Consider the following 15,942-nt stretch of genomic DNA (forward strand, 5'->3'; position numbering starts at 1 on the left):
CTATTCTAGAGGTCTAAATTCAATCATTTTTCAAATTTACACTATCTGAAGTAGAAATAGGCAGTCTCATGTGTTTGGGAAGTTTTTACCAGATTATTGGGATTGGAAGGTTGACATCTCTGGCTTGATGTCTCGGGATACAATCTCAAGCAAAAAGGCAGTGGCAGCAGATGGGCCAGGAGGTGGCGCAGTGGATAAAGTATTGGACTCTCAAGCAGGAGGTACTGAGTTCAATTCCTGGCAGCACAAGTACCAGAGTGATGTCTGTTTTTTCTCTCCTATCTTTCTTATTAATTAATAAATAAAATCTTAAAAAAATAAGAGTTAAAAAAAAAGGCAGTGGCAGCATAATGGGGTATGGTGGCACTTGGTACATTAATTTAGTTGATGTCAGCAGAGGTGATATAACAGGGAAGGTATCTAGAGGAGAGGCATAAAGAAATACAAGCAAAGTCCTAGAGGTTCCAGGACTAGGAGAAATATGGATTGTTAAGAGGATTGGGAAGTTCCTTTTAGTTATACGGTTTAAAAAGGCTTGTTTTTCTTTGAAAGTCCCAAGGGTGGGATTTACCTTACTACACTGACCTTCCCATGCTTTATATCATTTAATGATATCTACTAGCAACAATATCATAGGTACTGACAGGACCAAATGATGTTGATCCATTTGGTCTAAGGTAACTCAGTATTAAAATAACAGTAATGAGAACAACAAACCAGCATCTTATTTTTAGAACTGTTTAAACTGTTTAAACAATTTAAGCCCAAGGTCTAAATTCAATCATTTTTCAAATTTGATACATTAAACAGTTAAAGAAATATATACTCACTCTCATGACTGAGGCTCCAAAGTCCCAGGTTCAATACCCTGCATTAGTGTAAGCCAGAGCTGGGCAATGCTCTGGTTTAAAAAAAAAATATGGGAGTCGGGCGGTGGCGCAGTGGGTTAAGCGCATGTGGCGCAAAGCGCAGGGACCGGCGTAAGGATCCCGGTTCGAGCCCCCGGCTCTCCACCTGCAGGGGAGTCGCTTCACGGGCGGTGAAGCAGGTCTGCAGGTGTCTGTCTATCTTTCTCTCCCCTCTCTCTCTGTCTTCCCCTCCTCTCTCCATTTCTCTCTGTCCTATCCAACAACAAAGCAATGTCAACAATGGCAATAATAACCGCAACGAGGCTGCAACAACTAGGGCAACAAAAAGGGGGAAAAATGGCCTCCAGGAGCGGTGGATTCATGGTGCAGGCACCGAGCCCAGCAATAACCATGGAGGAAGAAAAAAAAAATGTAATAAAGTTAATAAAATATTCAAGTAAAAAGAAACATATACTCAGATTAAAATGTTGGCAGTTATAGAACTTAAAATACTCAAAAAAAGTATTTTAAGTTATAGAACTTAAAATACTTTTCCCCTGGCATATTGAATTGATGGTTATTTATATGATTTTAAGTTTGAATGTAAGTTAATAGTAGTATAGTTTCACACCGCTCCCACCACCAAAGGACTGTTTCCCCTCCTCCATCACCCTGAAAGCCCCCCTCCCTCCAGAGTGCTTTAGTGTGGTGCAAAACACAAACCCTGTATTAAGTTCTACTTTGTGTTTCCATTTTCTGTTCTTATTTCTGAGCTTCTTTTTATGAGTGGGATCATCCCATATTCATCCTTCTCTTCCTGGCTTATGCCACTTGACATGATTTCTTTAAGCTCTATCTAAAATTAAGTAAAGAAAGTGAATTCATTATTCTAAATAGCTGAGTAGATTTCCATTGTGTATATATACCACAACTTGGTCAACCATTCTCCTGTTGTTGCACACCTAGGTTGCTTTTAGGTTTTGGCTATTACAAAATGTGCTGCTATGAACATAGCTGCACACAGTTCTTTTTGGATGAGTGTGTTTAGTGCCTTAGGATATATCCCCAAGAGAGGGATTTCTGGGTGGAAGGGCAGGTCCATTTCTAGCTTTTTGAGACTTCTCCAGACTGCTTTCCAAAGGGGTTAGACCAATATATATTCCCACCAGCAGTGCAGGAGGGTTCCTTTGCTCCCACAAACTCTTCAGCATTTATTATTATCATTTCTTTTTTTTTTTAATAATTTTTTTTTTATTTAAGAAAGGATTAATTAACAAAACCATAGGGTAGGAGGGGTACAACTCCACACAATTCCCACCGCCCAATCTCCATATCCCACCCCCTCCCCCGATAGCTTTCCCATTCTCCATCCCTCTGGGAGCATGGACCCAGGGTCATTGTGGGTTGCAGAAGGTAGAAGGTCTGGCTTCTGTAATTGCTTCCCCACTGAACATGGGCGTTGACTGGTCGGTCCATACTCCCAGTCTGCCTCTCTCTTTCCCTAGTAGGGTGGGTCTCTGGGGAAGCTGAGCTCCAGGACATATTGGTGGGGTCTTCAATCCAGGGAAGCCTGGCCAGCATCCTGATGACACCTGGAACCTGGTGACTGAAAAGAGAGTTAACATACAAAGCCAAACAAATTGTTGAGCAATCATGGACCCAAAGCTTGGAAAAGTGGAGAGGAAGTATTAGGGAGGTACTCACTGCAAACTCTAGTGTACTTCTGCTTTCTTACTTTGGTGCCATACTCCAAACTCAGTCAATTTCTGCTTTGCGTTTCTACTTCTTTTTTTTTTTTTTTTACATGCATAACATTCCCCAGATTCCCATTTAACAATACAACCCCCACTACTATTTCATTCATCATTTTTCATGGACCTGTATTCTCCCCACCCACCCAGCCCACCCACCCCAGAGTCTTTTACTTTGATGTAATACTCCAATTCCATTTCAGGTTCGACTTGTATTTTCTTTTCTAATCTTGTTTTTCAACTTCGGCCTGAGAGTGAGATCATCCCGTATTCATCCTTCTGTTTCTGACTTATTTCACTCAACATGATTTTTTCAAGGTCCATCCAAGATCGGCTGAAAACGGTGAAGTCACCATTTTTTACAGCTGAGTAGTATTCCATTGTGTATATATGCCACAACTTGCTCAGCCACTCATCTGTTGTTGGACACCTGGGTTGCTTCCAGGTTTTGGCTATTACAAATTGTCCTGCCAAGAACATATGTGTACACAGATCTTTTTGGATGGATGTGTTGGGTTCCTTAGGATATATCCCCAGGAGGGGAATTGCAGGGTCATAGGGTAGGTCCATTTCTAGCCTTGTGAGAGTTCTCCAGACTGTTCTCCACAGAGGTTGGACCAATTGACATTCCCACTAGCAGTGCAGGAGGGTTCCTTTGACCCCACACCCTCTCCAGCATTTGCTGCTGTTACCTTTTCTGATGTGTGACATTCTCATAGGAGTGAAGTGATATCTCATTGTTGTCTTTATTTGCATTTCTCTGACAAATCAGAGACTTGGAGCATTTTTTCATGTGTTTCTCGGCCTTTTGGATCTCTTCTGTGGTGAATATTCTGTCCAAGTCCTCCCCCCATTTTTGGATGGGGTTATTTGTTGTCTTGTTGTTGAGTCTGGCAAGCTCTTTATATATGTTGGTTATTAAACTCTTATCTGATGTATGGCATGTAAAGATCTTCTCCCATTCTGTGAGGGGTCTCTTGGTTTGGGTAGTGGTTTCTTTTGCTGTGAAGAAACTTTTTAATTTGATGTAGTCCCATAGGTTTATACTTGCCTTAGTCTTCCTTGTAATTGGATTCGTTTCATTGAAAATGTCTTTAAAATTTATGCGGAAAAAAGTTCTTCCAATATTTTCCTCTAAGTATCTGATAGTTTCTGGTCTAACATCCAAGTCCTTGATCCACTTGGAATTTACTTTTGTATTTGGTGAAATACAGTGGTTCAGTTTCATTCTTCTGCATGTTTCAACCCATTGTTTCCAACACCATTTGTTGAAGAGACTCTGCTTCCCCCATATAATAGTCTGGGCCCCTTTGTCAAAGATTAGATGCCCATACATGTGGGGCCTCATTTCTGGGCTCTCAATTCTATTCCACTGGTCAGTGTGTCTGTTCATGTTCCAGTACCAAGCAGTTTTGATGACAATGGCCCTATAATACAGTTTGAGATCTGGCAGTGTGATGCCTCCGGTTCTATTCTTTTTTCTCAAGATTGTTTTGGCAATTCTAGGTCTTTTCTGGTTCCAGATAAACATTTGTAGCATTTTTTCTATTCTCCTAAAAAATGTGCTTGGGATCTTGATGGGGATAGCATTAAATTTGTAGATGGCTCTGGGTAATATATTCATTTTGATGATGTTAATTCTTCCAACCCATGAACATGGAATATCTTTCCACTTCTTTGTGTCTTTTTCAATTTCTTTGAGTAGTGACTCATAATTTTCAGTATACAAGTCTTTCACTTCTTTGGTTAGGTTTATTCCTAGATATTTTATTGTTTTTGTTGCTATAGAAAAAGGAACTGATTTCTGGATTTCAATTTTTTCTAACTTAGTGTTTGCAGAGAGGAATGCCACTGACTTTTGAATGTTAATTTTATAGCCTGACACATTACTATATTGCCTGATGATTTCCAAAAGCTTCTTGCTGGATTCCTTAGGTTTTTCCATGTATACTATCATGTCATCTGCAAATAAGGAGAGTTTGACTTCTTCTCTTCCAATCTGTATGCCTTTAATTCCTTGCTCCTGCTTGATTGCTATGGCAAGAACTTCCAACACTATGTTGAATAGTAATGGTGATAGTGGGCAGCCCTGTCTAGTACCTGATCTGAGTGGAAATGCTTCCAGTTTTTTATCATTGAGTATGATGTTGGCTGTAGGTTTGCTATATATAGACTCCACTATCTTCAGGAATTTTCCATCTATTCCCATTTTTTGTAGTGTTTTGATCATAAAGGGATGTTGTATTTTGTCAAAAGCTTTCTCTGCATCTATTGATATGACCATGTGGTTTTTGGTCTTGCTTTTGTTGATGTGGTGGATCACATTGATTGATTTACGTATATTAAACCAACCTTGCATGCCTGGGATAAACCCCACTTGGTCATGATGAACAATTTTTTTGATATACTGCTGTATCTGGTTCGCTAGAATTTTGTTCAATATTTTCGCATCTATGTTCATCAGAGATATTGGTCTGTAGTTTTCTTTTTTGGTTGTGTCCCTGTCTGCTTTTGGTATCAGGGTGATGTTGGCTTCATAGAAGCTGGCAGGGAGTATTCCAGTGTCTTCAATCTTCTGGAAGACTTAAAAGTAGAGGTATTAGTTCTTCTTTGAAAGTTTTGTAGAATTCATTTGTAAAACCATCTGGTCCAGGACTTTTATTTTTGGGAAGATTTTTGATAACTGTTTCAATTTCATTAGCTGTGATGGGCCTGTTCATGTTATCCACTTCCTCTTTACTTAGTTTTGGAAGTTGGTAGGTATCTAGGAAATCATTCATTTCTTCCAGGTTCTCTAGCTTGGTGGCATATAGTTGTTCATAGAAGCCTCACATGATATGTTGAATTTCTGCAGTGTCTGTTGTGATTTCTCCTCTTTCATTTATTATCCGATTTATTTGGGTCTTCTCCCTTTTTTGTTTTGTGAGTCTGGCTAAAGGTTTGTCGATTTTGTTTACTCTTTCGAAGAACCAACATTTACTTTCATTGATCTTTTGTATGGTTTTCCTATTCTCAATGTTATTTATTTCTGCCCTAACTTTAGTAATTTCTGTCCTTCTGGTTGCTTTAGGATTCCTTTGTTGTTCTTCTTCTAGGTCTTTAAGATGTGCAATCAGACTGTTTATTTGTGCCTTTTCTTGTTTCCTAATGTGTGCTTGTATAGCTATGAACTTCCCTCTTAGGACTGCTTTAGCTGTGTCCCAAATATTTTGATAGCTTGTGTCTTCATTTTCATTGAACTCTCGAAACATTTTGATTTCTTCCTTGATTTCCTCTTTGACCCAGAAGTTGTTAAGAAGTGTACTGTTGAGCTTCCACATTTTGGCACTGTTACTAATCTTTTGTTGATTGTTAAGTGTTAGTTTAATTCCACTGTGGTCTGAGAAGATGCTTGGGATGATTTCAGTGCTCTTGAATAGGCTGATGCTGTCTTTGTGGCCTAACATATGGTCTATCCTTGAGAATGATCCATGTGGATTTGAGTAAAATGTGTATTCCAGTTTCTTGGGATGAATGACTCTGAAAATGTCCAATAGTTCTAGTTTATCTATCTCTTCATTTAGCTCCCTTATGTCTTTACTGATTTTCTGCCTGGATGATCTGTCAAGTTGAGATAGTGGGGTGTTGAAGTCCCCTACTATGATTGTGTTACTGTTAATATATTGCTGTAGCTCTTTCAGTAGAAGTTTGATGTATTTAGATGGCTTCTCATTGGGTGCATAGATATTAATAATTGTTAAGTCCTCTTGATTGACTGATCCTCTGAGCATTAAGTAGTGTCCATTCCTATCTTTTTTAATCTTATCTATTTTAAAGTCTATCATGTCAGATATGAGAATAGCTGTTCCTGCCCTTTTTTGTGGGCCATTGGCTTGAATGGTAGTTTTCCATCCTTTCACTTTAAGTCTGTGTTTGTCTTGTTGCGTCAGGTGAGTTTCCTGTAGACAACATATTGTTGGGTTGTGTTTTCTGATCCATCTTCCTACTCTGTGTCTTTTAATAGGTGAATTCAGGCCATTGACATTTATTGATATCAGAAATTGAAGATATTTTAACGCCGTTCTTGTAGAGTTTTAGAATGTTTTGATATATGTCCTATTTGTGGTGGTCTGGTTGTTTATAGGAGACCTTTCAGAACTTCTTTCAGGGCAGGCTTGGTGATGGTTGCTTCCTTCAGCTGTTGCTTGTCTGAGAAGGTTTTGATGCTTCCATCTAGTCTGAATGACAATCTAGCAGGATATAGTATTCTTGGCTGAAAGCCTTTCTCATTGAGCACTCAATAGATATCTTGCCATTCTCTTCTGGCCTGTAGTGTTTGTATGGAGAAGTCTGCTGCTAATCTTATGGGCTTTCCTTTGTAGGTGACTCTTTGTTTTTCTATTGCAGCCTTGAGGATCCTTTCTTTATCCTTATTCCTTTCCAATCTAAGTATGACATGTCTTGGTGTCTTTAGGTCTGGGTTAATTCTGTTTGGGACCCTCTGGGCTTCTTGAATCTTTATGTCTTTGGTGTTGTATAGACTAGAGAAATTTTCAGCTATTATGGCCTGGAGAACGCTTTCTTCCTCCCCTTCTCTTTCTTCCTCTGGTAAGCCAATAATGCGTATATTGTTTCTTTTGAAGTCATCCCATAGGACTCTGTTGTTGTTTTCAGCATCTCTTAATCTCTTTTTGAGATCTCTTACTTCTTTTTTAGTTGTCTCTAATTCATCCTCAATCTTGCTAATTCTGTCTTCAGCCTCATTGATTCTATTCTCTCTGCCCTCTACTGCTTTCTGGAGTTCATCTATTTTGTTGCCCTGCTCTGATACTGTTTTAGCTTGTTCAGCTAGTTGCCTTCTTAGCTCAGCGATTTCAGCTTTCAGCTCTCTAATAACCATGAGATAATTAGAATTTTCTTCCATATTCTCATTTGTTGTTCCTGCATTTCTGATTACAATTTTTTCAAATTCTTTTCTCACTCCTGTTATTATTTCCTTAGCTAATGTTTGGATGTTGAACTCATTGTTTTGTGCTTCACCCTCTGGAGGACTTTTAGCTGGACTCTTGTCCTGGTTCGAGTCTCCAATATTTTTTCTTGTTGTTTTAACCATTTTATGTAAGTTAACAGTTTTTTCAATCCCTGAGTTGGAGTTCAGTGGTGTAAAAGCCCTTTTTTTTTCCCCCTATAGGCTATGGGAGCCTGAGGGCTTTTAAACTATCAGTAGTCTTCTTAGCTTAATCACTGACTCCTGACCAAGAGATAAAGCAGGGTGTGGCAGAGATAATCCAGTGGTTATGCAAAGAGACTTTCGCAGCCCCTCAGCTATGCCACCGAGGTATAGGTCTTCTCCTGAGTTTCCAGGTTAGATCTCTGTCCCCTGGTGTCCCTCCCTGTTGCTGCTCCAGATTCTGAGGGTAGTAGCAATGGAGACTCAGAGTTGCACTTGGTGAGTCTCTGGGGAGTCCTTTCCTCCCTTCAGCTGTCCCCTTGTTGGTGGAGCAGACTGGAGGTGGTGTCTCCACTGACAAACTGTCGAACTGTTAGCAGTCACTTAATCTCTCCTTAGGCCCCTCTCTCCTCTCTGTCACCAGCCACGCGTGTTTGTACTCACGGGTGATTTACTGGGTTTCTGTGGTCATTCCAGTCCTGTCTTGTTTCGGTCTGGGTGGTCTCCTTTGGTATTCCTAGTTGATCCGGGAGAGGAGAGGAGAGGAGAGAAAGCGATCTGCTGCTCGTAGACTATTATTATCATTTCTAATGTATGAGATTCTTACCGGGGTGAAGTAGTATCTCATTGTTGTCTTTATTTGCATTTCTCTGACAATCAATGACTTGGAGCATGCTTTCATATATCTGTTGGCCTTTTGAATCTTTTCCTTTTTAAAAATTTTTTTTTATTTATAAAAAGGAAACATTGACAAAATTATAGGATAAGAGGGGTACAGCTTCACACAATTCCCACCACCAGAACTCTGTATCACATCCCCACCCCTGATAGCTTTCCTATTCTTTTAAAAATTTATTTATTCTCTTTTGTTTCCCTTGTTTTTTTTCATTCATTTATTTATTTTCCCTTTTGTTGCCCTTGTTCTTTTTCATTGTTGTTGTAGTTATTATTTTTGTTGTTATTGATGTTGTCATTGTTGGATAGGACAGAGAGAAATGTAGAGAGGAGGGGAAGACAGAGCGGGGAGAGAAAGATAGACACCTGCAGACCTGCTTTGTTTCCCTTGTTGTTTTATTGTTGTCGTCTGTCTTCGTTGTTGGATAGGACAGAGAGAAATGGAGAAAGGAGGGGAAGACAGAGGGGGAGAGAAAGATAAGACACCTGCAGGCCTGCTTCACCGCCTGTGAAGCGACTCCCCTGCAGGTGAGGAGCCGGGGGCTTGAACTGGCATCCTTATGCCGGTCATGTGCTTTGCACCACGTGTGCTTAACCCGCTGTGCCACCACCTGACTCCCCAGCTTTCCTATTCTTTTTTTTTTTTTTAAGTTTTTTTTATATTTATTTTATTTATTTTTTCCCTTTTGTTGCCCTTGTTGTTTTATTGTTGTAGTTATTATTGTTGTTGTTGTTGGATAGGACAGAGAGAAATGGAGAGAGGGAGGGGAAGACAGAGAGGAGGAGAGAAAGATAGACACCTGCAGACCTGCTTTACCGCCTGTGAAGCGACTCCCCTGCAGGTGGGAGCCAGGGTTCGAACCGGGATCCTTATGCCGGTCTTTGTGCTTTGCGCTACCTGCGCTTAGCCCACTGTACTACAGCCCGACTCCCAGCTTTCCTATTCTTTAACCCTCTGGGAGTATGGACCCATGGTCATTGTGGGATGCAGAAGGTTGAAGATCTGGCTTTTATAATTGCTTTCCTGCTGAACATGAGCGTTGACAGGTCAATCCATACTCCCAGCCTGTCTCTCTCTTTTCCCTAATGGGTAAGGGCTCTGGGGAAGCGTAGCTCCAGGACACATTGGTGGGTTGTCTGTCCAGGGAATTCTGGTCAGCATCAGGCTAGCATCTGGAACCTGTAGGTTGACAAGAGAGTTAACATACAAAGCCAAACAAATTGTTGACCAATCATGGACCTAAGGGCTGGAATAGTGCAGATGAAGAGTTGGGGGGGGGTCCTCCATTTTGTAAATAGCTAGTTAGGCATATATATATATATTTTTTTTCTTTTTCTCTTTTTTTCTTTTTGCCCCTGAGCCTGAAATCTGATATGCCGGTGGGTCCAAGTTATTGTCTAGGGAGATGATGTCATGGCTGGAAAAAGTACCGGAAAGCTGCATCAAGGAAGAGAGTAGCTCGCTAATATGGGGAAGGGGTATAAATATTGTTGACTGTAAACCCCATCGATTTGTTGTGATCTGGGGCCCATAATTAATTTAGGAGCCTATGTGCCCTCTGCATCCCTCTAGATCTGAGCTCATATTTTGTGGTCATGAGTAGGAACATTCCATGCTGCCCCAATATCGACCTATCTTCCTCAGGTGTAGCATAGAGTATGTTGTCCATCCTCCCTTTGGAGGATGGAACATTCTCTACTGTTGTTGATCCATGTTGAGGGAAAGGTCATTTGGGGGCCCACAAAGGGGTCTATTGTGTTGTTCAGGATAGAGATGACTGGTAATATTGGGGAGAGGGATTAATTCGAGGTCTAGGACCATCATGTCTGTTTGGGAATCTCAGGACTTCCTGACTAGGGCCCAGCTGATGGGGTGGCCTGATAGTGACTAAAGAGTCATCATTAAAGTATGCCAGTCTCTTGCCCTTATTCAGATTTTGCAGTCCTTGCTTTGTTAAGGTTAGCTTTGGAGTGAGTGATAGGAAGTAGGTGAGGAGGGTATCTAAGTCAAATTAGATACTATTTCATTATGAACTTTATACTGACTCAGTGCAGACTATTGTGTACTTTTGCTTTCAGGTATATATTTTTCCCTAATTTATGGATACATATGAACATAAGCTCTATCTCATGGGACCTGGTCTATATCTAGGTTTTGAGACTTTGTTGGGAAGTGAACGTCCTGGAATGGAATTAGAGAATGCCATGAAAGGAAAGGTTTCACTGGAGTAGTGAGGGTGAAGGGTTGGCATTCCATGCCTGACATCTCTGGACACAGTCTGAAGTGAAGCATGCTGAGGTGGTACTCATTGATTAGGTTGGGATCGGCGGATTCAATATGGTGTAACTTGAGAGAAGCATGAAGGAAAGTGAGTTCCACCCCAGAGGTTCCAGGACTGGGGGAAATAATAGGCTCTATAGTGGAAGAAGGAGGTTCCTCCTGTCTTTGGATCTCTTCTTTGGTGAATATTCCATTCATATCCTCTCCCCTTTTTTGGATGGGGTCATTTTTTTTTGTTATTGTCATGTTTAATGAGCTCTTGTATACTTTGGTTATTAGCTTTTTGTCTGATGTATGACATGTACAGATCTTCCCCCATTCTGGAAAGAATCTGTTTGGGTGGTAGTTTCTTTAGCTGTGCAGATACCTTTCAATTTGATGTAGTCCCACTGATTTATTTTTGTTTTGGTCTTCCTTGCAATTGGATTTGTATCATTGAAGATACCAATAAAATTTAGTGAGCACTGTCAATATTTTCCTCTAAGTATTTGATAGTTTTTTGTCTAACATTCAAGTCCTTGATTCATTTGGAGTTTACTTTTGTGTCTGGTAAAATGTGGTTCAGTTTCATTTTTCCGCATGTTTCAACCCAGTATTTCCAACACCATTTGTTGAAGAGGCTCTCATTTCCCCATTTAATAGTTTGGGTCCCCTTGTCAAAAATTAGATAACCATGGGTGTGGGGGAAGAAAAACATATTATATTTATTTGAAAGAGACAGAAATCAAGAGGCAAAGGGGAGAGAAGGAGAAGGGGAGAGGGAGAGAGCGAGAGAGAGAGAGAGAGAGAGAAAGAGAAGCCAAAGACCTGCAGCTTTACTTTACCCCTTATGAAGCTTTCCTCCTGCAGATGGGGCTGGGGGCTTGAACCTTGTTCCTTGTGCATGGTAACATATGTGCTCAATCTGATGAGCTGCTTCTCAGCCCCTTTTCCAAAAATTTTTAATGGAACAAGGTGGGTGGGGAGAAAAGGAACTGTAGCATAGCATTTGGTGTTGTCTGTTCCTATATTTAGTTGAGGGCTCAAACAGAACTTTGTGCAAATCAGATGTATAGGATAAACTATTTTCCAGCTCTCCAATTATTTATTATTTTTCTTTTTTCCTTTCTCCTCCTCCTATTGCCTCTTCTTCTTCTTCTTCTATTCTTCTCCTTCTTCTTCTCCTTCTCCTCCTCTTTCTTCTACTACTACTTCTTCCTCCTCTTCCTTTTCACAGAATTTCTTTAATGTTTTTCATAGGGGCTATAAGAATCTACATTCTTACCAACATTTTATCAGTTATCCTTTTTCCTCTTCCCTATCCCCTTCTCTTCCCCCTTCCCTTTCCCCTTTCCTTTCATCCTTTAACCCCCCCCTCCCCTTTCTCCTTTCCCTCCCCCCCCAACCTCCCAGAACACTGTATAGCTTTGGTTTATGGTGATACTGGGAATTGAACCTAGGATCTTGTAGCCTCAGACATGGAAGTCATTTATAACCATAATGTTATCTCCCCCCTGCTTAGATATTCCTTTTCTCCCCATCCTTGCCATGACTTTTTCACAATCTTTTTTTATGTAAGCCATTTTCATTAGTGCCAGGTGATATCTCATTTTGCTTTTGGTTTGCATTTTCCTAATGATAAGTGATGTTGAACAATTCTCATGTGTTTGTAGGCTATCTATATGTCTTCTTTGGAAAACTTTCTTTTAAATCTTTGATCTACTCTTTTAATGGGTTTCGTGGATTCTTGCTGTTATTGTTGTAGTAGTGTGAGTCCTTAATTTATTTTGGGTAGCTTACTACACCTTGTTAAAGAGAGAGATATGCTGTGTAAATAACTTGTCCCAATTGCCTTTTTTATGGTAGTTTCTTTCCATATATATAAACATTAAAGTTTGATGTAATCCCACTTGCTTATTCTTGTTTTTGTTTTCTTTGCCAGTAGAGTTCAGTCTCCAGATAGTTCTCTAATGTGAAGGTATCAGATTGTATCACTTAGTTTTCTTCTATGTATTTTGCAATCTTTAGACTAATGTCCATATCTGTACATATTGAGTTAATTTTTCATGATAAATGGTGATCCAGCTTTATTTCTTTATATTATTGTCTAATTTTCCCTCCATTATTTGTTGAAAAGGCTTTCTCTTCCCTATCATTTTTTATTGATGTCTTTGTCTTTGCTTTACATATTCATATATGTGGATTTGTTTTTGGAATCTTTGTTCTACCACTGGTCTGTGTGCCTGTTTTTATACTAATCAAGAACTATCATTTCTTTCTACCATTAATATGTTAAACTGCAGCATTTTCATTTTGATAGGAATTTGTTTAGAATGGGATTTAAATCAAATAGATGACAATACTTTAGAATTGTATTTTTAAATTTATTTTTATTTTTTCATTTACTTTTTTCAGATATTGTACTCCAAGATACTTGGATTATGAAGATTTGGAGCGCAAATACTGGAAGAACTTAACTTTTGTGGCCCCTATCTATGGTGCAGACATTAATGGGAGCATATATGATGAGGTATACTTTGTTGTTGTGGGCTTTGGAAGAGATTATTTCATGTTATTATTTTTATTGTCATTCTGGGCAGTTCAGAAATGTCTTGTAGTTTGATTCACAATTCCTCATAGGACAAAGGGAAATAAAGAACATCAGTAAGACTTCTGCTGGTATTTTTCAAATTAGCTTTGTATAGGTACATGAGTTCAACAGTAATATGTTATCTAGACTTGTTTTAAGTGAAAATATTTATTTACTTATTTACAGCTTTATATTTTAAGGTTTATTTTTATGAGAAGGTGGACGATGGATGTAGAAAATGGCTAGAGCACAAGTCAGCTATAGTATATTTTATGATAGAGATCAGTTCTTAACTCACACACATGCAAGTCCTTTGTTCTCCCTCTGAACTACTTTCCCAGCCCAACTAAAATTAGTTAGTATTTTACTTAACCTGCTATATATCAAAGTGCTCATTTCAAAATGGAATCAATGCAACACATTATTAACATTGTCTCTCACACCTCCATTTCTTTAAAATGTTTTTTTTTAATTTTATTTATTTATTCCCTTCTGTTGCCCTTGTTGTTTTATTGTTGTAGTTATTATTGTTGTTGTTGGATAGGACAGAGAGAAATGGAGAGAGGAGGGGAAGACAGAGAGGAGGAGAGAAAGGTAGACACCTGCAGACCTGCTTCACCGCCTTTAAAGCGACTCCCCTGCAGGTGGGGAGCCGGGGTTCGAACCGGGATCCTTATGCCGGTCCTTGTGCTTTGCGCCACCTGCGCTTAACCCGCTGCGCTACAGCCCGACTCCCTCACACCTCCATTTCTTAACTTGTCTTGAGAAGCCATTGAGTGTTTTACATTTAGATTCATTTCAATTCAGAGGAGCCATACATTTTCCTTCTGGTTAACTTTGAGAGCCCAACTACAGAGCATACCTGAGAAAGCTTGGAAGAACCATGCAAATAGTGGTATAAAAGTAGTCTGAGCAAAAGCTTCCTGATTGCTTAATGATGAAAGCTTGGCAGAGAGCTGACAATTTGGACAGAATTTCCTCTAGTTCCTTAGGGGTTCTGGTGAACTGGGCCTCTCTAAAGGTCTGCTGCAGAGAGGTCTGTCCCCCATAAGAATTTTGGTGTTTCTGCCCCACTCAGAGTCCTTGTACATTCCCCATAGATTCCTTATTTGTTTTTATTTATCATTGTCATTATTATTATTATTATTATTAGCCAGAGTTATTGGGGCTGAGTGCTGGCACTATGAATCTACCACTCTCGTTGGCTATTTTTTCTATTATATTGGATAGGATGGAGAGAAACTGAGCAGGGAGGGGAGGTAGATGGGGAGAGAGAAAGACACTTGCAGACATGCTTCACTGCTTGTGAAGTCCCCCCCCCCATAGGTGGAGAGCGGGGGCTCAAATCCATATCCACACGCAGGTCCTTGCACTTCATACTAAGTGCACTTAACTGGGTGTACCACCAGTTGACCCTCAAAGATTTATTCTTTAAATAGAAGAAAAAATCTTTCTCTATTGTGGTTTTAGATTTTCACTAGTATGACACCTCTGTGTTGAGCATTTGCTGTTTATTAAAAGTAGCACTTCAATAAACTAATATAGAAAAATACATAAAAATATAAAGGAAAAAGTTCTTAAACTTACCAAAGAGGAATAACCTTTCTACAATCTCTGTTTGTTCTAACTTTATGCACATGTGTATATGTATTTATGTGTATTTGTGTTTGTTTTCCCGTCAGAGGACATAGGATTTATTTAGCTTTTATTTTTTTGCTTTAGAAGTTTATTTTGTATGGCCTTGCAGAAGCTCATTTTAACTAGTGATGACTCTAGTCATCACTAGTTAGCTAGTTTCAGACTGACATTGTATTAAGTCATTGATATATTTCTTTGGTATTTCAATTCTAAGTGTATTTTCAGTAATTTATTATTTAATGATAACTTTTTTTTAACATATAACATGTTATGCCTATTTATTTATTTATTTAAAACCAGAACACCGTTAAGATCTGGCTTATGGTGGTGTGTGGGATTGAACCTGGATTTTCTGGTAGCTCATACAAGAAAGACATTTTGCATAACCATTATACTGTTTCCTCAGTCCATTTTTAAAAATTTTTAAGATTGATTTATTTAGTAGAGAGAGATAGAAGAAGATAGAACAAGAGAGGAAGAACCAGAGCATCACTCTAGCACATGTGATTCTCTAGTCACTGAGCCCCTTTCAAGTCTCTGTTATGGTTATTTATACTGGGAAAATGAGTACCATTTCCAGTAAGGCTTCCTTAGGTCATAATATCTTGTCTTAGGCATTTTCTGCTGGATATCCTTTGGAATGGGTGAGACAGAGACATGGGAGTAAACTTTAGCAATAGGGATCCTGAGATTTCTGATAATTCCAAGGCAAGTAAGTTGCTTTTGAATGCTTTCATTGTTCCACTGTGGGTATAAGAAAGCAGTACTGCAGATCTCACAGTTGTGGAAATGTGTAAAACTAAGTTTATGTCAACTGAAAGATTTCCCTGAGCTGTCAGTTTCTCTTTTCTTTGATTTCTCCCTTTTGGTATTTTGACAAGTATTTAGACTTCTGAAAGAAAACTAACCTGAAATCCAGATCCTGGGCTGAGAGGTTGTATGGTTGTAATGTGCGCTCAACCAGGTGCGCTACCAACTGGCCCGATGTATGTTTGAATGCTCTCCAATAAATAAATTAAAATACTCTCTAA

General features: G+C 39.3%; 1 protein-coding gene across 1 annotated transcript in view; it reads left to right on the plus strand.

Annotated features, from left to right (window-relative positions):
• The window catches only part of KDM4C (lysine demethylase 4C), a 397,677-nt gene that overhangs the window by 48,306 nt on the left and 333,429 nt on the right, over positions 1-15,942 (plus strand). The window contains exon 4 of the mRNA XM_060199547.1: positions 13,099-13,213. Within this exon, the coding sequence (XP_060055530.1) occupies positions 13,099-13,213 (115 nt within the window). The remainder of the gene's footprint in view (positions 1-13,098; positions 13,214-15,942) is intronic.

Source organism: Erinaceus europaeus, chromosome 10 (assembly GCF_950295315.1).
Source record: "Erinaceus europaeus chromosome 10, mEriEur2.1, whole genome shotgun sequence".
NCBI classification, from domain to species: Eukaryota; Metazoa; Chordata; class Mammalia; order Eulipotyphla; family Erinaceidae; genus Erinaceus; species Erinaceus europaeus.